We start from the raw sequence: 26,358 nt of genomic DNA on the forward strand, positions 1-26,358 counted from the left end.
TATTATTTCCACATCATTAACTATGTGTAAAAGGGGAATGCTGTGCAGAGAATCGTCAGGTTAAAGTGTTCTCTTTACACTGTCCACCCCAACCATCATTTTGGTAGAAGTATTCACCATCATCCTGCCTTGTTTAGGTTAATATGAACTCCAGCTGTTGCCCTTAATGATGCTCGAATAGTGCTGCATAGAAAGAGGCCAGTCTGTGCATCCAATCTGTGCCAACTCTTTCGAAGAGCAGTCCAGTTAGTCTCACTCTCCTGCTCATTCCACATATCCCTGCAATTTTTTTCCCCTTTAAGTATTTATCCAATTCCCTTTTGAAGGCTCCGATTGAATCTGTATCCACCGCCCTATCAGGCAGCGCGTTCCAAATCCTAAACACTCGCTGCATAAAAAAGTTCTTCCTGGTTCTTTTGCCAATCACTTTTAATTTGTGCCCTCTGGTTATCGGCTGTTCAGTCATTGGAAATAGTCTCTCTTTATTTACTCTATCCAAACTCTTTATGATTTTAAACACCTCTATCAAATCCCCTCTTAACCTTCTCTGTTCCAGGAAGAACAATCCCAGCTTCTCCAGTCTCTCCATGTAATTGTGATCCCTCATCCCTGGAACCAGTCTAGTAAATCTCTTCTGTACCCTCTCCAAAGCCTGATTGTGGAGAGGAACACTGACAGTGGAATTTCAGCCCCCGTTCTGAGTGACAGTGAGAGTCGACACATTCAGGGAAGGAGGAGAAAAGAGGGAAATTCACTCACATTTTTCTCAACTGTGGAAGCTTCCGGAACAGACCAGTGGCTTCCAAAAGTGAAATATCGTTGTTAGTCAGACGTCTGTGGAGCAAGAAATGTTTGTAAATTTAAAATTAGTTACGCAGGATGAAGTTTACTCGGCAGCCCTGCCCTGAGACCTTGGGATAAACTTGTCAAGTGTTAATTGTGTTGGTTGTGGCTCAGTGGTTCGCACCCTCACCTCTGAGGCAGCAGATTGTGGGTTCAAATCCCACACCAGAGACTAGGCCACGAAATGCAAGTTGATTGCAGCACTGAGGGAGTGGTGCCTTTTAGATGCGATGTTTAATCAAGGACCTGTTGACCCACTCAGGTGGGTGTAAAAGATCCCATACCATTATTTCCAGGAAGAGCAAGGGAGATCTCCCCAGTGTCCTGGCCAGATTCCCATGTTTGTGGGAGCTTGCTGTACATTATAACAGTCTTCAAAAGTACTTTATTGGAGATAAAGAACTTTGCAATGTCCTGAGATACTGTGTCCAAACTGTTCTTTCAGGTTTGAGTGAGGTAGTTGTTCAAAGAAACAGCAATGTTCTTATTCAATTTCTGTATTCTTATTTTTAAGGTGGTTAAGCAGGTAAGTTTTCCCTGTATAGCCCTGCATTTCTTTGACTCCTATTTTTCTGTCTTCTTGCTCTGGCTCCCTGGAGCTGAGGTGGGATGGGCCTAATTCCAAGTTTCCTTCATACCGCCTGTATCCAGCCGGCCACCAGGAGGAGCCTGACACTGCTTAACACTTGACCCCAGCGATTCTACCCTGCATCCACCCCCCCCCCCCACCCCCCCGCACCATGGGGTGCCAACCCTCCAGCATTGCCCTGGAGTCTCCAGAAATTGAACGTTAATCTCCTGGACACTCCCATGAGCAACAGGGAAGAAAAATCAAAGAGGTGTTAAAAAATTGTTTGATTTGATTTTCTTCATAAAGTTATAAAAACACTGGGTGTTCAAAAAGGCTGTTTGACTCGACTGTTGAAACATCCAGGAATACATCCAACGAAAGTCGGCATCCCTAACTGTGGCATCAGTGAGCATCACGAGTGTGGCAGTGACCAGTGCCAGCTAATCACCCTCATTATATTTCTAAGCTATTGGATGGCTAGGCAGAAGCTCAGATGAGATGCACGGATCTCGCATTCACTGAATTTTGAGTAGATTTCAATCCAGGGGTTGTTAGTGTCCCAGTGCAAATTCTCACTGCATAAAACTGCCCCTTACCTGACACTCGGGTCGCAATATCTTTCAGAGGTGGAGGGTATGAAATGTAATCTTACAGCACAGGATGAGGCCATTCAGCCCATCGTGTCTTTGCCAGTTCTTTGAAAGAGTTATCCAATTAATCCCACACTCCTACTCTTTCCCCGTGGCCCTGAAAATTTTCCCCTTTTGAAAGTTACTGTTGAATCTACTTCCACTGTTCTTTCAGGCAGCACATTCCAGACCGACTCACTGTGTAAAAACACAACCTTCCCGCTGGTTCCTCTGCCAATTGTCTTAAATCTTAAATCTGTGTCCTCTGGTTACTAATCTTCCTGCTGCTGTGCATGTGCCTCAAATCCAGTCTCACGCCAGGAATTTGAGTACATAATCCAGGCTGACACACCAGGGCAGAACTGAGGGAGTGCTGCACTGTTGGAGGCGCCGTCTTTCAGGTGAGGCATTAAACTGAGGCCCCGTCGGCCCTCTCAGCTGGATGTAAAAGATCCCATGCCTACTGTTTCAAAGCAGAGCAGGGGAGTTATTCCCGGTGTGTAAAATAAAAACAGATGATCTGGTCAGTACTTCATTGCTGCTGTGGGATCATACTGTGCACCGATTGGCTGCCACGTTTTCTACATTACAACAATGCGTACACTTTAATAAAGGTGTACTGTGATTTGGAATGTCCTGAGATGGTGGAAGGTGAGATGAGCTTGCACATTACGGTAAATATCCCGTGCCTACTCACAGCTCCATGGTTGACTGAGGGATAAACTCTGGGACTTTGGTCAGCTTCTGGTTGGAACAGTCCACCACGTTGGACTCGCAGCGACACTTTGGTGGGCATACCGTGTCCCCGTTGCACTCGCTCCCCAGACGGTGATCTTCAGCACCTGCTGAAGACAGTGAAGAAGCTCAGTATACAGCAGGTGGAAGGTAACACTCCACCAGTTTGATTTATACTTTCATCCTATTTTCCCCTCCGCCTGCTCCTGTTGTGAAGACATTGACCACTGTGAGATTCAGATACCTCAGTCCGGGCACACATCTTTGTATGCAAATAGCTATTCGACTTTAGACGGCATCGCCCTATGTACTCCAGGCTTTACCCTTTCCTGATCCAGAGTCCTGAGGACAACTGTCGCAACTCTGACATGGCTGGAGCCAGCACAAAGTGTAAACCTCCTGGTTTGTGGAACTCAGCTGCTCACTGCAGTAACCACCTCAGTTAACAGAATCCAACACATGGATATTTTAAGACACACAGTCACTTCTGTGCGTTCATGCCCACCCAGCCCCCAAGCTGAAGTAAACTAGTCAGCAGGGCACATTTCTGAATCTGAGGATGGGAGAGGGGAGGGGGGACAGGAGAGGAAGGGAGAGGAGAGGAGGGGAGGGGAGAGGGCGGACAGAAGAAAATTGGCAGCACAAGTATGTGAAAAAGATGTTGATGACTATTTGGTTAAGAACAGGTTAAGAAAAGCTACCTGAATTGAAACTGTCAAGCCTAGGGATGCCAACTAGATAGAATTTAGTGAGTTTTTCCTTTGGAAAGGCAGGAGGAAAACTTGCTAGACTTTTCCCATAGGGTGAAGACCAAGGGCAATTAGGGAAGGACAATAAATGCTGGCCTAGCCAGCAATGCCCAAATCCCACGTACGAAAAGAGACAGAATTCTAATCCTACACTCCACGGTCATTCTATCCCCCTTCCCAACATCCTGTCAAACTGTATCTTAATTTCAGCTCATCCAAACACTGCTGCCCGTATCCTAACTTGCACCAAGTCCCGTTCACCCATCACCCCTGTGTTCGCTGACCCACATTGGCTCCCGGTCTGGCAATGCCTTGAGTTTAAAATTCTCATCTTTGTTTTCAAGTCCCTCTATGGCCTCACCCCTCCCTATCTCTGTAACGTCCTCCAGCCCCAAAACCCTCCCAGATATCTGTACTCATTCAATCCTGGCCTCTTGAACATCCCGATTTTAATCGCTCCACCATTGGTGGCCGCACTTTCAGCTGCCAAAGGTCTAAGCTCTGGAATTCCCTCCCTAAACCTCTCCACATTCCGCCAGTTCTCTTTTCCTTTAGGAACCCTCCCTAAAACCTACCTTTTGACTAGGCTTTTGGTCCTCAGCCCTAATATCCCCCTGCATCTTTTACCCAAAACCTTCAATCTGTGCCCTCTAGTCCGTGTACCATTAGTTAATGGGAACAGTTCTTCCTTGTCTAACTTATCTAAGCCTATCATAATCTTGTACACTTCTCTTAAATCTCCCCTCAATCTCAAATTTTGTTTTATAACGCTCCTGTGAAGCGCCTTGGGCTGTTTTACTACGTTAAAGGTGCTATATAAATGTTGTTGTTGTGACACACTGCAGGATTTTGTACAATTTTCAGCCATGCTTGGCGGAATCATGTTTTTTAACTTTCATCTCGATGACATGGTTCGAGCAAGGACAATGTAAAATCCCACAGGAGGCAATGTGAGTGGGAGAGCCAAAAGCCACTCAAATGAAGAGAAGGAAAGACAGAGGTTTTTAGGTCTCTTATCGTATCCCTTTAACGACTCTTTAAACTTAATCTTTGACTCAATCACAATGGTTTGGAGATGTTAATTGTTAATTATTGGAGAATATTCAGAGGACCAGTTAGTGCAATCAGTTTGAACCTTATGCTTTAGTTCTGGGATTTGGTTCAATTCCAGGCAGACTGAATAGTGAAAGTGCTCTCTCTGTTGGCTGTGTGGGGTCTGTGTGAAATAAGCTTGGAGTCATTTCAAACCAGTTCTTGAAGGATTTGCTCACATGACACTAAACTGGCCACAAGTCAGCATTAAACTGATAGTTTCTCTCGGGCACTAGCTCTTAAATTCACTTCTGAGTTACAAATTTTACAGATACTCTGTATCTAACCCTAGCTGTACCTGTCCTGGGAGTGTTTGATGGGACAGTGTAGAGGGAGCTTTACTCCGTATCTGCACTGGGAGTGTTTGATGGGAACAGTGTAGAGGGAGCTTTACTCTGTATCTAATCCATGATGTCGAGGAAGACTGATCCTGATGTGAGCACCAAATTGACAATTACTATACATTTATTTAGCATCTCTCCTCTCCTGGAAGTGCCAGCTGTATAAGGGCTGACTAAACATCACCCCCAACGCCCCCAGTACCCCTCCAAAATTGAGACAGTAAACCCAAACAATGAGAGCTGGTAAATCACATGGCTACAGGAGGGATCGCAATTGAAGACAGTCATGCCATCACCACATGTAGATTTCAGCAGGCAGCACTGACATTAGTGAGGAGTGGGAAACCTGGCAGGAATCAGTGACTGTGTTGGAGGGGCTCGAGAAGTTAGTGCACACTCTCTGTCCTTTATGTCAGTCATGATCCGCACCACGCCACACAGCATTCTGTTCTGGAGTTACAAAACTTCCTAAGTTGAGGTGTCAGCCATAGCTCAGTGGGCAGCATTCTCAACTTTAAGGGGAGATGGTGCTGTCGTGGTAAACTAAATGGCAGAGGGATGGGAACCATTACAAGGAGTCAGAGGAGGAGGGATCAAAGACAAGAACAAAAGACAGTAAGGGGAATAAGAAAAGTGATAGGCAGAGAAATCAAGGGCCAGAATCAAACAGGGCCACAGTGAAAAATAGTAAGAAGGGGACAAGTAATGTTAAAAAGACGAGCCTTAAGGCTTTGTACCTTAATGTGCGGAGCATTCGCAATAAAGTGGATGAATTAATCGCACAAATAGACATAAACGGGTATGATGTAGTCGGGATTATGGAGATGTGGCTGCAAGGTGACCAGGGATGGGAAATGAACATCCAGGGATATTCAGTATTTAGGAAGAACAGACAAAAAGTAAAAGGCGGTGGAGTTGCATTGCTGGTTAAAGAGGAACTTAACGCAATAGTGAGGAAGGATATTAGCTCTGACGATGTGGAATCTGTATGGGTAAGCTGAGAAACACTAAGGGGAAAAAAACGTTAGTGGGGGTTGTATATAGACCCCCAAACTGTAGTGGTGATGTTGAGAATGGCATTAAACAGGAAATTAGAGATGCATGCGATAAAGGAACATCTGTAATTATGGGTGAATCTAATCTGCATATAGATTGGGCAAATCAAATTAGTCACAATACCGTAGAGGAGGAATTCTTGGAGTCTATGTGGGATGGTTTTCTGGACCAATACATTGAGGAACCAACTAGAGAACGGGCCATCCTAGACTGGGTATTGTGTAATGAGAGAGGAATAATTGACAATCTAGTTGCGCGAGACCCCTTGGGGATGAACGACCATAATATGATAGAATTCTTCATCATGATGGAGAGTGACGTAGTTGATACTGAGATCAGGGTCCTGCATCTTAATAAAGGAAACTATGAAGGTATGAGGCGCGAGTTGGCTATGATGGATTGGGAAACGTTACTTAAAGGGATGATGGTGGATAGGCAATGGCAAACATTCAAAGAGCACATGGATGAACTGCAACAATTGTTTATTCCTGTCTGGCACAAAAGTAAAACGGGAAAGGTAGCCAAACCATGGCTTACAAGGGAAATTCGAGATAGCATTAGATCCAAGGAAGAGGCATATAAATTCGCCAGAAAAAAACAACAGACCTGAGGATTGGGAGCAGTTTAAAATTCAGCAAAGGAGGACCAAGGGATTGATTAAAAAGGGGAAAATAGAGTACAAGAGTAAGCTTGTGGGGAACATAAAAACTGACTGTAAAAGTTTCTATAGGTATGTGAAGAGAAAAAGATTGGTGAAGACAAATGTAGGTCCCTTACAGTCAGAAACAGGGGAATTTATTATGGGGAACAAAGAAATGGCTGACCAACTAAATGCATACTTTGGTTCAGTCTTCACAAAGGTGGATACAAATATCATACCAGAAATGTTGGGGTTTAGTGAGAGGGAGGAACTGAAGGAAATCAGTATTAGTAGAGAAATGGTGTTGGGGAAATTGATGGGATTGAAGGCCGATAAATCCCCAGGGCCTGATAATCTACATCCCAGAGTACTTAAGGAAGTGGCCCTAGAAATAGTGGATGCATTGGTGGTCATCTTCCAAGATTCTATAGACTCTGGAACAGTTCCTACAGATTGGAAGGTAGCTAATGTAACCCCACTATTTATAAAGGGAGGTAGAGAGAAAACAGGGAATTATAGACCAGTCAGCCTGACGTCGGTAGTGGGGAAAATTCTAGAGTCCATTATCAAAGATTTTATAGCAGAGCACTTGGAGAACAGTGGTAGAATCGGACAGAGTCAGCAAGGATTTACGAAAGGGAAATCATGCTTGACAAATCTACTAGAATTCTTCCAGGATGTAACCAGTAGAGTTGATGAGGGGGAGCCAGTGGATGTGGTTTATTTGGACTTTCAGAAGGCTTTCGACAAAGTCCCACGTAAGAGATTAGCATGTAAAATGAAAGCGCATGGGATTGGGGGTAGTGTATAGCGATGGATAGAAAATTGGTTGGCAGACAGGAAACAAAGTGTAGGAATAAACGGGTCTTTTTCCGAATGGCAGGCAGTGACCAGTGGGGTACCGCAGGGATTGGTGCTAGGACCCCAGCTATTCACAATATATATTAATGATTTAGATGAGGGAACTAAATGTAATATCTCCAAATTTGCAGATGACACAAAACTGGGTGGGAGGGTGAGTTGTGAAGAGGATGCAGAGAGGCTTCAAGGTGATTTGGACAAGTTAAGTGAGTGGGCAAATGCATGGTAGATGCAGTATAATGTGGATAAATGTGAGGTTATCCACTTTGGTAGCAAAAACTGGAAGGCAGATTATCTGAACGGCTATAAACTGAGAAAGGGGAATATGCAGCGAGACGTGGGTGTTCTCGTACACCAGTCGCTGAAGGTCAGCATGCAGGTGCAACAGGCGGTAAAAAAGGCGAATGGTATGTTGGCCTTCATAGCGAGATGATTAGAGTACAGGAGCAGGGATGTCTTGCTGCATTTATACAGGGCCTTGGTGAGGCCACACCTGGAATATTGTGTGCAGTTTCGGTCTCCTTATCTGAGGAAGGATGTTCTTGCTATCGAGGGAGTGCAGCGAAGGTTCACCAGACTGATTCCTGGGATGGCGGGACTGATGTCTGAGGAGAGATTGAGTCGGTTAGGATTATATTCACTGGAGTTCAGAAGAGTGAGGGGGGGATCTCATAGAAACCTATAAAATTCTAACAGGACTTGACAGGGTAGATGCAGGAAGGATGTTCCCGATGGTGGGGGAGTCCAGAACCAGGGGTCATAGTCTAAGGATACGGGGCAAACCTTTCAGGACTGAGATGAGGAGAAATTTCTTCACCCAGAGAGTGGTGAGCCTGTGGAATTCGCTACCACAGAAAGCAGTTGAGGCCAAAACATTGAATGTTTTCAAGAAGGAGTTAAATATAGTTCTTGGGGTGAAAGGGATCAAAGGATATGGGGCGAAAGCGGGAACAGGTTACGGAGTTGGATGATCAGCCGTGATCATAATGAATGGTGGAGCAGGCTCGAAGGGCCGAATGGCCTACTCCTGCTCCTATTTTCTATGTTTCTGTTACTGAACTAGTAATCCAGAGGCCCAGGCTAATTCCCCGGGGACACTGGTTTAAATCCCACCATGACAGCTGGTGGAATTTAAATTCAATAAAAATCTGGAATTGAAAGCTAGTCCCAGTAATGATGCCATGAAACTATCATTGATTGTTGTTATTCCATCTGGTTCACTAATGTCCTTTAGGGAAGGAAATCTGCTGTCCTTACCCGGTCTGGCCTACATGTGACTCCAGACCCTCAGCAATGTGGTTGACTCTTAATTGCCCTTTGAAATGGCCTAGGGAGCCTCTCAGTTGACAAGGCCAATTAGGGATAAGCAACAAATGCAGGCTTTGCCAGTGGTGTCCACATCCCATGAAAGAATTAAAAAAAACTTGAGTCAAAGGTTATGGGTTCAAGTCCCAGTCCAGAGACCTGAACACAAAAGGCTGACACTCCCAATGGAGTGCTGCACTGTCACAGGTGCTGTGTTTTGGATGCGATGTTAAACAAGGCCCAGTGGCCCAGTCTGCCCTCATAGGTGGACATAAAGGAACCCACAACAGTATTTCAATAAGAGCCTGGGCCAATATTTTTCCCTTAACCAATATCATTAAAACACATTTCTGTTTGTGGGAGCATGCTGTGCACAAATTGGCTGTACATTACAACAGTGACTATATTAAAAGTACTTCACGGGTTGTAAAGCGCTCTGGCACGTTTTGAGGTCGTGAAAGGTGCTATATAAATGCAAGCCCTTTCTTTCTTCTCTTTAACTGTGTCCACTGCACCCTCATACACTGACCCCATCTAATGGGAGGGGAATTCAGAATAGTGGCACTAGCAGTCACAACCTTAACAGTCAGCTCAAAGAGGATCAAAATAACAATAACACTGCAGATTGATTTAATGACTGGCGACAATACATTCAGTCTGAGTGTCTTACCTGGGATGAAATACTGTTCTTTTGCTGTGGAAGAAATGAACAGAAAACTGTTAAGCAGTGACAATGTGTACATGCGCCCTCATTACCTCTGCTGCACACAGACAAAGCTACATGCTGAAGGCATGAATTACACCTTCTAGAGGTTTCCATGTTGACGCTGGGTCTCTGTTTCTTGTTGTGACTCTCTCAGAAAGTAAAGTGGGAAGAAAGATGTGTAAATGGGGATTGGTCACGCAAAAGAAATCAGGTGCCTGCTGACGGACCTATTGGTTTTTTTAAGTCCGAAGAATACAACGTACAAATACAACTGTCTAAATGATTAAAGGCCTTTTTTCAATTAAATTCCTTTATCTACTATTTCCAGAGGCAATAACTCACAACGATCACAAAGTACAGCTGAAAGACGCCAATTGTCCCATCTGGCTCAACCTTTCATAGAAACCTATTTTCCCTCCTTTCCCCCACCAATATCGTGGTTTAAACTGGTTCTTGAATGATTTCAAAGTTCATGTGCCATGACCCTACCTTCAGGAACAATTCAGGTATTGAGTCAGTTATCACTCCCAGAGCTCATTCAGGCTCTCCGCAAGTGGTCCCATTCATTAATGAATGGAAGACACGATGAGAGGAAATATACAACAGCGTGAACTCACTGCATCCTGAATCGCACAGTCCCATTCACCCAACACCCCATGATTGCTGTAGGTACATTGGCTCCAGATCCAGCAATGACCCCATTTAAAAATTCTCATCATTGTGTTCAACTTCTCCATGGCTTTGCACCTCCTTATCTCTGTAAACTCTGCCAGCCTTACAACCCTCTGAGATCTCTGCACTGCTCCAATTCCGGCATCTCGTGCGCCCCCCCACTTCCTTCATCCCATCACTGGTGGACATGCTTTCAGCTACCTGGGCCCTAAGCTCTGGAATTCCCTCCCTAAACATCTCCACCTCTCTTCCTTTAAGGTGCTCCTTAAAACCAACCTCTTTGACCAAGCTTTCGGTTACCCCTCCAAATGTCTCCTTCTTTGGCTGAGTATCAATTTTTGTCTGATTACGCTCCTGTGAAGCACCTTGGGAAGTTTTACTACAATAAACATGCTATATAAAAGCAAGTTGTTGTTGTCATCTGTGTTGACTTTCATCCACTAGAATTCTCTGCCAATTTTGTGAAACCCTTCCTCGAAATAAATAAATGGACTGAAATAACAGTTAAACTGACAGACAAGGAATTCCATCTTCAATGCTTCATGTTCACATGCTTGGTAAAATAGAAAAGGTCATTACACAGAAACAGGTGGAGGCCATTCAGCCCTTCAAGCCTGTTCCACCATTCAGTTAGACCATGACTCATATTCATTCTCACTCCAGTTACCTGCCTTGGTTCCATAACCTGTAATATCCTGGTTTAACAAAAATCTACCCGTCACAGTTATGACATTTTCAATTGGCTCTCAGTTTCAACAGCTTTTTTGGGGGAGAGTCTTTTAGATTTCTACTCCTCTTTGTGTGACATCACCCCTGAACGGCCTGGCTCCAATTTTAATGTTTGTTCTGGAAATCCTCCACCAGAGGAAACCGTTTCTCTCTATCTAACCTATCGAATCCTTCATTCATCTTAAACACCTCAGTTAGATCACTCCTTAATCTTCTATATTCAAGGGAATACAAGCCTAATCTGTGCAACCTTTCCTCATAATGTAACCGGTATGATTCTGGTGAACCTGTGCTGCACGCTCTCAGAGGCCAACATATCCTTCCTGAGGTTTGTTGCCCAGAATTGAATGTCACACTCTAAATGCAGTCTAACCAATACAACTGTAACATAACTTCCACCCCACCTTGAGATAAAGGTCAAGATTCCATTAGCATACTCACTTCAAATTATTGATGCAGAAATAACCACCTTCACAATAGCTGATTTATAGTATTGTCAAATAGCTGTTACATTAGATTGGGGGGGGGGGGGTGCAAGCTGTAGCTGTGCGTTAGTCTCCTAGCCCATGTAATACGAACCCTCAAAGCAGAGATACCTCAATTCTATTGCTGTTCATGTTTACATGGAATAGTTCCAAGGCTTAAATCTCACTGTGTACCATGTCAGAAAGAAACTTGTTCCTTTCTTTCAAATTTCTCAGAATGCGGGCAAAATGTTTGGGGCGGTACAGTGGCGCAGTGGTTAGCACCGCAGCCTCACAGCTCCAGCGACCCGGGTTCAGTTCTGGGTACTGCCTGTGCGGAGTTTGCAAGTTCTCCCTGTGACCGTGGGGGTTTCCGCCGGGTGCTCCGGTTTCCTCCCACAGCCAAAGACTTGCAGGTTGATAGGTAAATTGGCCATTGTAAATTGCCCCGAGTGTAAGTAGGTGGTAGGAGAATGGTGGGGATGTGGTAGGGAATATGGGATTAATGTAGGATTAGTATAAGTGGGTGGTTGTTGGTTGGCACAGACTCAGTGGGGTGAAGGGCCTGTTTCAGTGCTGTATCACTCTGTGACTCTAAATCTGGCATTTAGTGCCCATCCCAAATTGCCCTGCGAAGCTGGTGCTAATGGGCCTTCTTAAACCACTAGTAGTGGTTTGATACAACTGAGGGGCTTGCTAGACCACCTCATAGAGTTAAGAGTTGACCATGTTGGTGTGAGACTGCAGTCACATATAGGCCCACGCTGGGTAAGGACAGCAGGTTTCCTTCCCTTAATGGGACATCAGTGAACTAGTTGGGAATTTACAACAATCATGGTCCCTTTACTAGTTTCATCATTTTATTCCCAGTTTGTTTAACCTGAATTCAAGCTCTCAAACTGTCCATGAAGGATTTGAACTCTGCTGTTTTGTTCGTCCAGGCTTCTGACTTAAGAGTCCAGTAACATAACCACTGGGCGGCACAGTGGTTAGCACCGCAGCCTCACAGCTCCAGCGACCCGGGTTCAATTCCAGGTACTGCCTGTGTGGAGTTTGCAAGTTCTCCCTGTGTCTGCGTGGGTTTCCTCCGGGTGCTCCGGTTTCCTCCCACATGCCAAAGACTTGCAGGTTGATAGGTAAATTGACCCCAGTATAGGTAGGTGGTAGGGAAATATAGGGACAGGTGGGGATGTGGTAGGAATATGGAATTAGTGTAGGATTAGTATAAATGGGTGGTTGATGGTCGGCACAGACTCGGTGGGCCGAAGGGCCTGTTTCAGTGCTGTATCTCTAAAACTAAAACTAAACTACACTACCATACACGTGGTCTGAAGTCTGGAATTTTGAGACACCTTGACACTCTCACCTGCGTCCCACCGCAATGTACCTTCAAACAACAGCAGGTAATACAACACCTGAGCACCGGAACTTCTTGCTTTTAATCTGCCCGATCCTCTTGTTTGCCAAGCGCCGTGGACTGGCACAGCGTGCCCCACTGGTCTCAATGGGATTGGAGCGAAGGTAGTCGGCGAGCCATTTGAGGTGGCAGTCACAGATGAATGGGTTTTGTGCCAAGTGCCTGGATGAGGGTTACAGAACCAAGACAAAGATGATATTACATGGAATTTACAGGACGGAAACAAGCCATTCGACCCAACTGGTCTATGCCAGTATTTATGCCCCACACAAACCTTTGCCCACCCTACTTCAACTCCTCGTTCCCTGATATACCTACCCAGCTGCCTCTTAAATACATTTGTGCTATTTGCCTCCACCACTCCCTGTGATAGTGAGTTCCATATTCTCACCACTCTCTGGGTAAAGACGTTTCTCCTGAATTCCCAATTGGATTTATTAGTGACTGTCTTATATTTATGGCCCCTAGTTTTGGGCTTGCCCCAAAAGTTAAAACATTGAGCGGAATCTTACCAGCACCAAGAATGTGGTTTTGGAGGCAGAGGCGAGAGTAAATTTGAAAAGTAGCGTGTCGGGTCAGCTCCCCAATGCGTTCCTGCCCCCATGCGCAATATGGGCAAATAATTAGGCTGATTTACATGCAATTTGGAACAGTTGAACAGAGAGCTGGTCGATCTTGTGAATGGTGCTTGGGGCCCCCATTGTGTCAGTCCCTGGCAGGTGAGAGGAGGCAGCCCCACAGTGGGAGGTTCGAGCATCATTAATGTTTAGGCTATAGAGGAGCTCTGTAGCAGCAAGTGGTGAGGCTGCTGCTTTGCCATTGAGGTGTGAAATAGTGGAGATGATGTCTCCACTGGCCATATTCATTCACTGTTTCAGGCACTCTGCAGATGCTAATGGTGGCCGCACTGTCCTGTGCTTCCGCCTCAGGAACCCACCCATCATTCTTAATTGGATGGCGAATGTGGAGTTCGCCTCTTCATTGGCCGCCTCCCTTAATAATCCCCCGTTTGGCGCACCTCTGACCCGAGTGGTTTCAGGACCTGGAAATGGTTCTGATGCCTGAGAATAGTCTGCCCATCTTCTCAACGTCTACCCTTCATAATTGCAAAGACGTTGATTAAGTAGACTTTGGACCTCAATGAAAAAAACTCCCCAATCAATGAAAGGTAAAACTGGTATCATGTACATACAGCGTCTGGATGGCTCGGAGTGAAGTGAAGGTGCCTTTGGCCAGCGTCTGGATCTTGTTGTCATACAGTGAGAGGAGGCTGAGATTTTGTAGATCCTGAAAGGCATCTGCTCGAATGCAGTTGATTTTATTAGCATTCAAAAGCCTAAAGAGAAATGGAAGTAACACCGTCACACAGGCTTGGAATGGCTAAACATTCTCTGCCTCCACTGAGGAGGCCATTTGGCCCATTCTGCTCATGCTGGCTCTTTGAAAGAGCTATTAAATTAACCCTACTCCCCTGCTCTTTCCCCAAAACCCTGCAAATTTTTCCCTTCAAATATATATATTCAACTCCCTTTTGAAAGTTACTATTGAATCTGCTTCCACCGCCCTTTCAGGCAGTGCGTTCCAGATCACAACAACTCGCTGGGTAAAAAAGGGTGTTTCCTCATGTCACCTCTGGTTCTTTTGCCAATTACCTTAAATCTGTGCCCTCTGGTTATCGATCCTTCTGTCACTGGGACCAGCTTCTTATTATTCACTCTAGTAAAACCTTTCATGATTTTGAATACCCCTATTAAATCTCCCCTAACTTTCTCTGCTCTGAGGAGAACAATCCCAGCTTCTCCAGTATCTCCACATTAACTGAAGTCCTTCGCCTCTGGCACCATTCTAGTAAGTTTCTTTTGCCTCTTCTCCGAGGCTTGACATCCTTCCCAATGTGTGGTGCTCAGAATTGGACACAATACTCCAACTGGGGCCAAACGAGTGTTTTATAAAAAAAAATTAGCAAACTTCCTTGTTTTTGTACTCTCTGACTCTATTTATAAAACTAATGATCTCCTATGACTTTTCAACAGCACTCTCAACTTGTCCGGCTACCTTCAAAGCTGCACGTACACCCCCGGGTCTCTTTGATCCTGCGCTCCATTTAAAATTGTTTCACTCCTCCACTTCCACCCAGCCTGAAGACAGTAGGCAGCAAATCCCAATATCAACAGGAGGAGTGTAGCCAAAAGGAGCAGTGGCCCTGGTGGAGTTTGTGAAGCCTGGAGGCTTCCCTCTTGCTCCTGCCAGCCCCAAATGGGAATAAAGAGGAGCTCATGCCTTCGGGATTCTCCTCCGACTGCTTGCCCGCTGACAAGGTGCAAAGCCCGCTCATTGACCACCCAGACCACCGCCCCGCCACTCCCCCCCCACAGAAAGCAGCCCAAAGTTGGCAGTAGTGGGAGTCCTAGCTGTGTCATTGGAACCCCAATATATGTCTGGTTCGGTGGAGGGGCAGTGGGGGAGCAGCACTCAGACCCAGGCAACAACTGGCAAAGCCACACAGCGACGGCACTGTCCACCATTCTCAGGGGTTCCATGGCTCCATAACTTCCGGGTGGGAGGCCTTGGGACTTCAATCCAAAGATTCCGCTTCCCCACCCCACCCCCCGCCTTCCTGCAATGATGACATTTTTCGTCATGCCTGTTTGAACAGGCCAAACACTCACAGGAGTTGCAGAGCGTAGAGTCCGTCAAACACCCCTTTCGGAAGCTCATTGATTTTGTTTCCATACAGGACCCTGGAAGTAGAGGAAGCAAAGGAATTTTAAAGGCAGGAACACAAAAATAGGGGAGGTGGGGATCATTTTCTGACGGCACAACGTTTCCCCCTTGCCACCAGCGTGTATTATGGGTGTGTTGCAATGTACTAGATTTTTCGACCCTTTGGAAGATGGCCTCCCAAATAGATATTGTGCGGTGATTACAGGCTGTGTACATGTCAGTGTGAATCGAATGACAGGTCAAGTGGCATGAAATGTCCATTTTATTGTAAATTTTATGCCCTCCTGCCACCACATCCCACCCCTGTCTGCCATATACTCACAGAGAATTAAGTGATCGCAGTCCCTGGAATGCATCAGGTGCAATCTCAGCGATCTGGTTGTTACTGAGATCTCTGAAAGAGAACAGAAAGGCTTTAGAATTCTGTTTTTTAAAAATATATTCATTCATGGGATGTGGGGGTCACTGGCCAGGCCAGCGTTTATTGCCCATCCCTAATTGCCCTTGAGAAGGTGGTGTTGAGCTGCCTTCTTGAACCGCTGCAGTCCATGTGGGGTAGGTACACCCACAGTGCTGTAGGAAGGGAGTTCCAGGATTTTGACCCAACGACAGTGAAGGAATGGTGATATAGTTCCAAGTCAGGATGGTGTGTGGCTTGGAGGGGAACTTGCAGGTGGTGGTGTTCCCATGCATTTGCTGCCCTTGTCCTTCTAGGTGGTAGAGGTTACGGGTTTGGAAGGTGCTGTCGAAGGAGCCTTGGTGAATTGCTGCAGTGCATCTTGTGAATGGTACACACTGCTGCCACTATGCACCGGTGATGGAAGGAGTGAATGTTGAAGGTGGTGGATGGGTTGCCCATCAAGCGGGCTGCTTTGTCCTGGAAGGTGTCGAGTTTCTTGAGTGTTGTTGCTGCTGCACTCACCCAGGCAAGTGGATCTGTGCTTAATTAGACAGAACAAAGATAGCCAAAATGTGACTCCTTTGTTAAATATAGTGCCTGGTTTGATACTGAGGCATTCAGATTAGGAAGGCACCTGATCTGTGATGAACCAGTATGTGATTCCGATCCCACACTAATGTAGTTGACTCTTGACTAATGCTGGTCTGGTTGGTAAACCACTTCCACACATTTTGTAACCTTTACAAACTGTCGCATCGATTACTCAGTTTGTTCACCAACATTCTCATATAAGATTGAACAGGGTCGGGCACTTTTCTCTAGAAAAGAGAAGTATGAGGGGGCGACCTGCTAGAGGACTTCAAAATTATAAAAGAGTTCACTAGGGTAGACAAGAGATATTTCAACTTGTGGGGGAAACCAAAACTAGGGGCCATAAATACAAGATAGTGACCAATAAATCCAATAGGGAATTTAGAAGAAACCTCTATTACCCAGAGAGTGGCAAGAATGGTGAACTCACTACCACAGGGAGTGGTTGAGGTGAATAGTAGAGATACACTTAAGGGGAAGTTATATAAATACATGAGGGAGAAAGGAATAGAAGGATATGTTGATAGGGTGAGATGTAGTAGGGTAGGAGGAGGCTCTTGCGGAGTATAAACACGGGCACTGACAGTGGGCCGAATGGCCTGTTTCTTTGCTGTAGACTCCACGTATGTAAACTGCTTGAAGAAGCAGGTCCACCGCCAACTTCTCAGGGTAATCAATGCCACCCTTGCTAGCGATGCTCACATTCCCCAAGAATAAATTTTAAAATCGCAGATATGTCCCCTGGGTTGGATTTGTTGCTCATTGTTCAAATTGGGCCCAGGCTCTTGGGGGAGGGGACAGGAGGGGAGGGGAGGGAGGCGAGTCGAGGTGTTAAAGGCTTTCCGTCTGCTGCCCTTAATCTAACAGATGGTAAACCGAGGAGAGGGAGTCAGCACCAGAACTTAATCAGTGGCTACCGTCAGTTAATTTTCACGAGGTATTAAATATTCATGAGGGAGATTAGATTCGCTTGAGTAAGGAGCTGTCTAGCACACGTTCTTTTATTCTTTTATTGTCTTTTGGCCGGACAAACTTTACACAGACACTAAACAAAGACCTGCTTCGACCACATCTGCAGTACTGTGTACAGTTCTGAACACCACACCTTACAATGGATATGTTGATCTTGGAAGGAGTGCAGCAGAGTTCACCAGAGTGTTACCAGGGCTCCAAGGGTTAGATATGAGAAGAGATTACATAAACTTGGCCTGTATTCCCTGGAATATAGAAGGTTAAGGAGTGATTTGATCGGGGCTTTTAGGATTTTGAAAGAATTCGATAGGGTAGAAAGAGAGAAACTCCGCTGGTTTGGGAGTCTAGGGCAAGGGGAAATAACTTCAAAATCAGACCAGGCCATTCAGGAGAGAAGCTAGGGAAGACCTTTTCATGCAATGGGTGGTAGAAGTGTGGAACTCTCACCCACACGCAGTAGATGCGGGGCAGTACATTAATAATTTTGAATCAGAGATTGATAGATTTTTGCTAGACAAGGGTATTGAGGGATATAGAGCCAAGGAGGGTGGATGCAGTTAGGAGACAGATCAACCAGGGTCTCATTGAATGGTGGAACAGGTTCAAGAGGCTGAATGGCCAATTCATGTTCCTATACTTCTATAACACTCCTGGTGGTGAAAGAAAGAGAAATTATCAATAAAATGTAATATTTAATCTTATATCGCAATTTCTCAGTTAAAAACATCCCATAACACATCAAACCATAAATTGCCTGTAGCTCCTATGACATACTCAGACTGGATAATATTCAACTAACTGGCAGATGTCAAGTCAGCTGTGGGTCTGGAGTCATATGTAGGCCAGACCCGGTAAGGATGGCAGATTTCCTTCCCTAAAGGACATTGGTGAACCAGATGGATTTTTACAACAATCCAGTAGTGCTAAGGTCATCATTACTGACACTAGTTTCTTTTTCAAATTCCCAGCTTTACTTAATTAACTGAATATAAATTCCTCAGCTGCCCTGCTGGAATTTGAACTCATGTTGCGGGATCACTAGCCCAGCAACAATACCACTACGTAACCATACCCAGGCTAGTCCTGCACTCTTCTGCAATGTTGTTTTGGGAATGTAGGCCATGAGCGTGGGACTGATGCCTTTGCCAGTTCTGCAGCAACCTAACTAACGGTCCTTCAAGGGCAGCTACTGTACAAAGAGGGTCGGTATGAGTTTTTTTTAAAACATAGTTTTATGAGGAGCCAGAGTGGGGAGCAGGAGTGATTCTCGCTGTCCCACTGCTGAGGTGCCAGAGCCAAGCTGCAGCACGGGGAGTTATATCACACAGCACCTTTAGGAGAGGAGATAGGCAAGGGAAACCTTAATATCCCCACACTTAAGTATTTTCATCGCTTCACCATTGGCGGCTGTGCCTTCAGCTGCCTCAGCCCTCAGCTCTGGAATTCCATCCCTAAACCTCTCCGCCTTTCTACCTCTCTCTCCTCCTTTAATACCCTCCTTAAAACCTACCTCTGTGACCAAGCTTTTGGTCACCTGTCCTATTTATGTGGCTTGGTGTCAAACTTTATCTGATAGGTAGAAATTAGTTTGCAGGTACAAAATGGAAGGTGACCATTCAGCCCCTCAAGTCTGTTCCGCCATTCAGTTACAGAATGACTGATCAGCACCTCAACTCCACATACCTGCCTTTGCTCCATATCTCTCACTCAACAACAACCTAGCAAGTCTTGAGAGGTCCAACTGTCCCCCAGTATCCCCAGCCTTTTGAGGGGGGGTGCGAGAATTCGAGGTTTCCACTATCCTTTGTGTGAAAAATTGTTTCCTAATTTCACTCCTAAACATCGTCCCTCTACGTTTAAGGTTCTGCCTCTTTATTCTGGATCCCCCAACAGAGGAAATAGTTTCTCTCAATCTGCCCTTTCAAATCCCAAACCATCGTGATTAGATCAACCTTCTAACCTCAAGGGAACACAAGGCAGGTTTAGGCAATTGGTCCTAACAATATATCATTCTGGCCAATCTGCACTGCACCCTCTCCAAGGCCAGTACAGCCTTCCTCACCTCCATTTGCTAGGCCGAGGCCTGGGAGCAGGTCAGAGTACTAAGTGTGGTTAAGTAAATGATCTGTGAAGACCTAGATACAGAGGGAAGAGAATAAAAGGGATTCAGAGAGAGAGAGAAAGAGTGAAATATAATTTCAAGGAAGATTTCAATGGTCTGCTGAACAACTGCAGTCTCTGAAGAAAAGGTATTAGCCTGTTGCACGCAAATCACCATAGTAACCAGTGCTTGAGTGGAGGTTTCTGTGCTTTTTCCTTATCTTTCTGTCTCCTGCCTGATTCTATCTATCATTTATCAGGCTTTCGTGCTTGAAAATTTAATGATCTGGTCTTTGAGAGAACAACATAATCTCATCGACCTTGAACCTAGCACTCCAGTATCTCCCTCTGGACCTTGGCTAATAATATTGCAAAATAATTCATTTTCTCAGGACGAGTTATAAATCTGTTCCTCCAACAGCAACAGCATGCATTTATACAGTGGGCTGAAATTTATTTTGCCGTCACCGCAGTAAACAATGGCGGCCCGCACGCGGGGGCCAAGCTTTGCAGAGCCATGGCGATATTAAATGTGACGGCTCATTTAAATGGCCGGGGCAGACTGCAACCACCCCCCCCTCCCCCCCCACCCTGATGACATGGAGGGGGCGGGTGGTCCGACCCCGGCAACGGCGTCAGGTGCCACTGCGCAGGCGCCGACACCATTTTTAAAGAGCTTCGAGGCCTATCGTTACAATTTAAATTTTTAAAGATACAGTTTTCTTAGAAAATAAAATAAATTTATCCTGATCCTCTCCCACCCCCCCCCCAATAACCATGGCAATAAAAAGCTGCCCTCTCCCCCCCTTCAACACTTACCTAATGCTCCTGACCATCCCCCCCCAAAGTTCCTCAACCTTAAACTTTACCCCTTCCTACCATCCCCAAGACCAATTGAATAACTCTGACGCCGCTCCCCACCCCGCAGGGGGGGGAGAGAGGGGGGAGGGAGAGAGAGAGGCAGAGCAAGAGGGGACAGAGGGAGAGGAGGAGCGAGAGAGATGGGGGACAGAGAGAGAAAGAAGGGGAGACAAAGAGACAAAGGGGGGTTAACAGAACGCAAGGACGACTCAGAGCGGGGGTGGTAACAACATAGAGAGGGGGAACAACACAGAAAAAGGGGGGGGGGGAAACAGGGAGAGAGAGAGACAGACAGACAGACAGAGGGAGAGTGATCAAGATCACTCCTCACAGATGGACACCTATCCGGAATACTCTGCATCTCTACAAGTGTGCAGGCAAAGATTGACTACTTGTGTAAGCAAACAAAAGGCAGGTATCTCACTAAATCAGTGTCCATTATAGTGACGAGAAAGTAAGTCAATAAATTAATCTCATTTAAAGCTTCTCCACAAAAATGCACCTTTGTTGTTGTTTTAATTAATAGTGAGATATCTATTTAATGCCTTTAACTTTGCGAAATTGTCTCACTGGCCCCCACGTGAAAAGATTGGACAACCCTGGTGTAGAGGGAGCTTTACTCTGTATCTAACCCCGTGCTGTCCCTGTCCTGGGAGTGTTTGATGGGGACAGTGTAGAGGGAGCTTTACTCTGTATCTAACCCCGTGCTGTACCTGTCCTGGGAGTGTTTGATGGGGACAGTGTAGAGGGAGCTTTACTCTGTATCTAACCCCGTACTGTACCTGTCCTGGGAGTGTTTGATGGGGACAGTGTAGAGGGAGCTTTACTCTGTATCTAACCCCGTACTGTACCTGCCCTGGGAGTGTTTGATGTGGACAGTGTAGAGGGAGCTTTACTCTGTATCTAACCCCGTGCTGTACCTGCCCTGGGAGTGTTTGATGTGGACAGTGTAGAGGGAGCTTTACTCTGTATCTAACCCCGTTTTTTTTTAAATCTAACCCCATGCTGTACCTGTCCTGGGAGTGTTTGTTGGGACAGTGTAGAGGGAGCTTTACTCTGTATCTAACCCCGTGCTGTCCCTGTCCTGGGAGTGTTTGATGGGGACAGTGTAGAGGGAGCTTTACTCTGTATCTAACCCCGTGCTGTACCTGTCCTGGGAGTGTTTGATGGGGACAGTGTAGAGGGAGCTTTACTCTGTATCTAACCCCGTGTTGTACCTGTCCTGGGAGTGTTTGATGGGGACAGTGTAGAGGGAGCTTTACTCTGTATCTAACCCCGTGCTGTACCTGTCCTGGGAGTGTTTGATGGGACAGCATAGCTGTCTGGGGAGTACTCAATCTTCCACTAAAATAAGATTTATTTACATTTGCTGAATGGCTAAAGTGCTGATTGTAAATGTTAGTTTTTGAATTGAGAGGACAGTTGTTGAAGAAGAATGGGATGTAAGGAGGTGCACTTACATCCTTCGCAGCTTTTTATACGGAGCAAACGTCCCTGGTGGAACCGACTTAATTCCATTCTGTTCCAGTCGTCTGGAATGAAAGTGAAATAGAAGGATGAGGATTATTCTAAACAACAGGTCACGAATTATTGTCAGCAATGAAATTACACAAACACGTCACAGGTGCATATTAAATCCCACACTCTGGTAGGTTAACACAGACCATTAACCTGGTTAAAATACCTCTATTGCAACTGAAGGCATGGAAATTTCATAGCAGCCTGTTTTATGTTTGTAGATTAACATCCAAGCAACTTATTGTGTAAAAAATACTCTCTTCATTTCCCCTCTGGTTCTTCTGCCAATTATTTTAAATCTGTAATAAAAGCAAAATACTGCGGATGCTGGAAATCTGAAATAAAACCAAGAAATGCTGGAATCACTCAGCAGGTCTGGCAGCATCTGTGGAAAGAGAAGCAGAGTTAACGTTTCGGGTCAGTGACCCTTCTTTGTATTTTAAATCTGTGTCCTCTGGTTACTGACCCTCCTGCCACTGGAAACAGTTTCTCCCTCGTGCCTCTATATAACCTGTCATCATTTTGAACCTTTAAATTCTCTGCTCCAAGCAGAACAATCCCACTTCTGCAGTCTACACCACTCCTTTCAAATCGAATCATTTTCCCCCTTGAGCTTTTTGTATGATTGCAAACACAAAACTTTTAAGAGACGAGACAGAAACGCACAATGAGTCTGCTCACACAATCCCCAATCCACTACTCTGCTGCCTCAATTTGTGCTCTACAAACACTGGGGATATTAACCACTCCCACCCCACTACTGACCCTCCCACTTTCCTCTAACTCCCACCCAGTCTGTCTCTGGCTCCCACTCTGCCTCTCGTTCCCTCCCAGTACCTCACCCCCTCCCCCCGCTCCCTCTTACCCTGCCACTGCCACAACTCCGACTCCCGCAACTCCGACTCCCACTCCTCCCCTTCCATCTCATGCTCCCCCTTCCTTCTAACTGTCACTCCCCCCCCCCATTCCACTCTATGCCCTTTTGCTGCCCCTTCTCCGTTGCCCCTGTAGCTCCCTGCCTGGAAGTGCACTGTTGGAAAATTGGCCCTTACATCTCCACTTGTATCTGTAGAACTCGTTTTGCCTATTTCCTCCCCTTATTTATCAAGCTGCTAACTCGTGTTAGGATAAGGATTCCTCCCTCATGGCAAATTGCCCTGCCGGATATTGCCCATTTGGCCAATCGTCATAGATGAGCCTGGACAGTGAGTGTTGACAGGATATTCAACCACAGAGGCATCACAAATTAGCCAGATTCTGTCCAAACACACAAACCCACACCCACAGACATACACATATATGCACACACACACGCACACTTATACACGATCACTCATACACACTCACACTCACATACACACACATATGTATTCACACCCACCCACACATATATGCACACACTTATACACACACTCACATATATGCGCTCACACACACTTTTCCAGGAGCAGTTTGATGGAAAGCACAGCATGCAAGAAGCTCCATCTATTTTCCGTCACTAACCCAGGATTGCTGAGACCATGCATTGAGTGGAGTGGAGGTAGAAGATCAGCTATGATCTTACTGAACAGCGAAGCAGGCTTGAGGGGCTGAATGGCCTCCTCCTGCTCCTATTTCTTATATTCTGTCTGGTTCAGTTCCACATCAAACAGTTGTGGCTGACCACAAAGTTTATTAGATTATCCTCTGAGAGACAACATTAAATTCCAGTTTAATGCACATAGAAAGGGGGAAGAAAAGATCCTGTTGCTTCAATGAAACATCTTGTTTCAAAAATAATCATGATTTCCCTTTTTAAGAGAATTGCGTGGTGGAGCCAGTACAATTGTAAAAGGATTAACTGAGATCAACAGAAAGGCGCCAGTTAATGTTATTCATCAGACACTTGGATCTGACAATAAGGTTCTAATTTGCGAGGGGGCAACGTGAAGTGACTAATCTTTATATCGCATTAGGATCACTGCTATCTGGAAAACAATCAAACGGTTTCATTTCCTGCACACAGTTCCTGTGGTTTTATCAATCCTCTCTCTTCAAGCCACTCCTCACAGCCCTGATACTCTCCCAGCATCTCGGCCTGCTGTTGTGTTGTCAGCTGTGGCTCAGTGGTTAGCACTTTCACCTTTGAGTCAGAAATCTATGGGTTTGATCGCCAGAGAACTGAGCACAATAGTCTAGGCTGACACTCCCAGTGCGGTACTGAGGGACTGCTGCACTGTCAGAGATGCTGCCTTTCGGATGTAATGTGAGACCGAGGCCCCGTCTGTCATCTGAGGTGGATGTAAAAGATCACATGTCCACTATTTTGAAGAAGGGCAGCGGAGTGCTCCCCTGTGTCCTGGACCAATATTTACCCCGAAACAAAGCCACTAAAAAACAGATTATCTGGTCATTAACAGGGTTCGGTTTGTGGGATCTTGCTATGCACAAACTGGCTGCCGTGTTTCCTACATCACAACTGCGATTACATTTTAGAAGTACTTCACTGGCTGTAAAGCAACTTGGGATGTTGTGAGGTCGTGACAGGCGCTATAGAAATGCAAGTCTTTCTCTTGCTGTTCTTTATGGGGATTGGTCACATTCTCAATCAAGGGACAAGGAATTTGTACAAAACCTTACACATCGCTAGGAAACATCGCAAAGCACTTCACATCCAATAAAGTGCAGTGGTTGTTAAGCTGGCCACACAGTAAGATCCCACAAACAGCAATGAGATGATTGATCCGTTTTTGGTGATGTTGGTTAAGGGAGGAACACCAGGAAATTTCTCCATCCTTCAACTGCCCACCTGTTGAAAGGAACAAACAAACAGGACCTCAGCTTAACATTCCACCTCCAAGAGAGGGCCTCTGGCAATACAATGCTCCCTCAGCACAGTTCAGGTTGATAGTTCAGGATATGTCTTTGAGCCCTGGATGTGGGGCTGGAGCCCACAATTTATTACCCAGAGGTGCGAATGTTAACAGCTCGCACCATTTGGTAACAGTCTTGACTTGACTTCAGGCTGTGTGTGCCCTATACAGACTAACACAAGAGGAGGGTGAGCAGCAAGAAAGCATCTTAGATTGTAACAAGAATAAAACAACCCCAGATTGAGATCAGTGGTGAAATCGTCGGGTAGGGGGATGGGGACGGGGTGGTTGAAATTATGACATTTCATATGAGCTTACACAGCAAAGTAGATTTTTTACCCTTGTTTTTCTTAATCCTTATTTTTCATTATTACTTAACATGGTAGGAAGAACTAGATCCAAAGCACAGGACAGCAACAAGACCAAACTCACAGAGCTTTACTCTGTATCTCACCCCCGTTTTTTTTTCACAAGGTGTCCTTTATACCCCAGGCCCCTTTTATATTTTTCACATTGAGGGGGCCTTTATTCCTCAGGCCTCCTTTATGTACATATTTACAGTTTTAAAATAACTTTATTAAAACCAGATAAATAAACAAAAAACTCAAATTAAAATGCCATTCTCAGCGTCAACGATGCACTCCAGTCCCTGCGGTGCCCACCGGTCGCGGAAGGCCTCAAGCGTACCGGCAGACACCGCATGCTCTTTCTCCAGGGACACCCGGGCGCGAACATAACCGCAGAAGAGGGGCGGGCAATCGGGGAGGACGGAACCCCCGACGGCCCGCAACCTGGACCTGTGAATTGCCACCTTGGCCAGGCCCAGGAGCAGACCGACGAGGAGATCCTCCTCCCGGCCCAAGCCCCTCCGCACCGGGTGCCCAAAGATCAGGAGCGTGGGACTGAAGTGCAGCCAGAATTTGAGGAGCAGCCCCTTCAGATACTCAAAGAGGGGCTGCAACCTCGCACACTCCGTATAAACGTGGAACACGGACTCGTCCAGGCCGCAGAAAGTACAGGCGGCCTGGGAGTCCGTGAACCTACTTAAAAGTCTATTGCACGGGACTGCTCTGTGCAGCACCCTCCACCCCAGGTCCCCGATGTAAAGGGGGAAGACTCCCGCGTAGAGAGACCTCCATCGGGGTTTCCCCTCGCCGCCAGATGGCAACGCGGACCGTACAGGAAACCCCTCCGCGCCGATTGGAATGGCACGGAAGGCATTTCCGAGAGGCGGCTCGGGTTGTGCGGGACCGGCTCCCGAGGAGGGTTTCGGGGCCTGGGTCCGATGAGCAGTTCCGGCCGAGCGGGGGTCAGCTCCGCCGGGATCGCTCCGCACTCCCGAGCCCCCTCGCCACCCGCAGTGAGGGGCGTCGTGGGGGTTTCGGCTACTCCTCCGCCCGCCGGACCGTCCCCGGAGTCGGCTGCCCGGACAGCCGAGGCGCTCTCCTCCGCCGGCGGGGGAGCGCCCTGACTGGAGGCGACCATGTTCCAGACTCGGAATAGATCCCGGTAAAAGACAGGCAACTCCCT

At 46.2% G+C, this 26,358-nt stretch overlaps 1 protein-coding gene across 5 annotated transcripts in view; it reads right to left on the minus strand.

The window, feature by feature from the left end:
* LOC137380790 (slit homolog 1 protein-like) overlaps positions 1 to 26,358 on the minus strand; it is a 382,190-nt gene that overhangs the window by 147,871 nt on the left and 207,961 nt on the right. For 4 of the 5 annotated variants that reach the window (XM_068053147.1, XM_068053145.1, XM_068053146.1 and 1 more), the window contains 8 exons: positions 21,919 to 21,990; positions 15,857 to 15,928; positions 15,480 to 15,551; positions 14,003 to 14,146; positions 12,809 to 12,972; positions 9,493 to 9,516; positions 2,741 to 2,888; positions 760 to 834 (listed from right to left, as the gene is read on the minus strand). In XM_068053147.1, coding sequence (XP_067909248.1) covers positions 760 to 834; positions 2,741 to 2,888; positions 9,493 to 9,516; positions 12,809 to 12,972; positions 14,003 to 14,146; positions 15,480 to 15,551; positions 15,857 to 15,928; positions 21,919 to 21,990 — 771 coding nt within the window. The remainder of the gene's footprint in view (positions 1 to 759; positions 835 to 2,740; positions 2,889 to 9,492; positions 9,517 to 12,808; positions 12,973 to 14,002; positions 14,147 to 15,479; positions 15,552 to 15,856; positions 15,929 to 21,918; positions 21,991 to 26,358) is intronic. The other variant, XM_068053144.1, reaches the window with a different exon arrangement.

This window comes from Heterodontus francisci, chromosome 20, assembly GCF_036365525.1.
Source record: "Heterodontus francisci isolate sHetFra1 chromosome 20, sHetFra1.hap1, whole genome shotgun sequence".
NCBI classification, from domain to species: Eukaryota; Metazoa; Chordata; class Chondrichthyes; order Heterodontiformes; family Heterodontidae; genus Heterodontus; species Heterodontus francisci.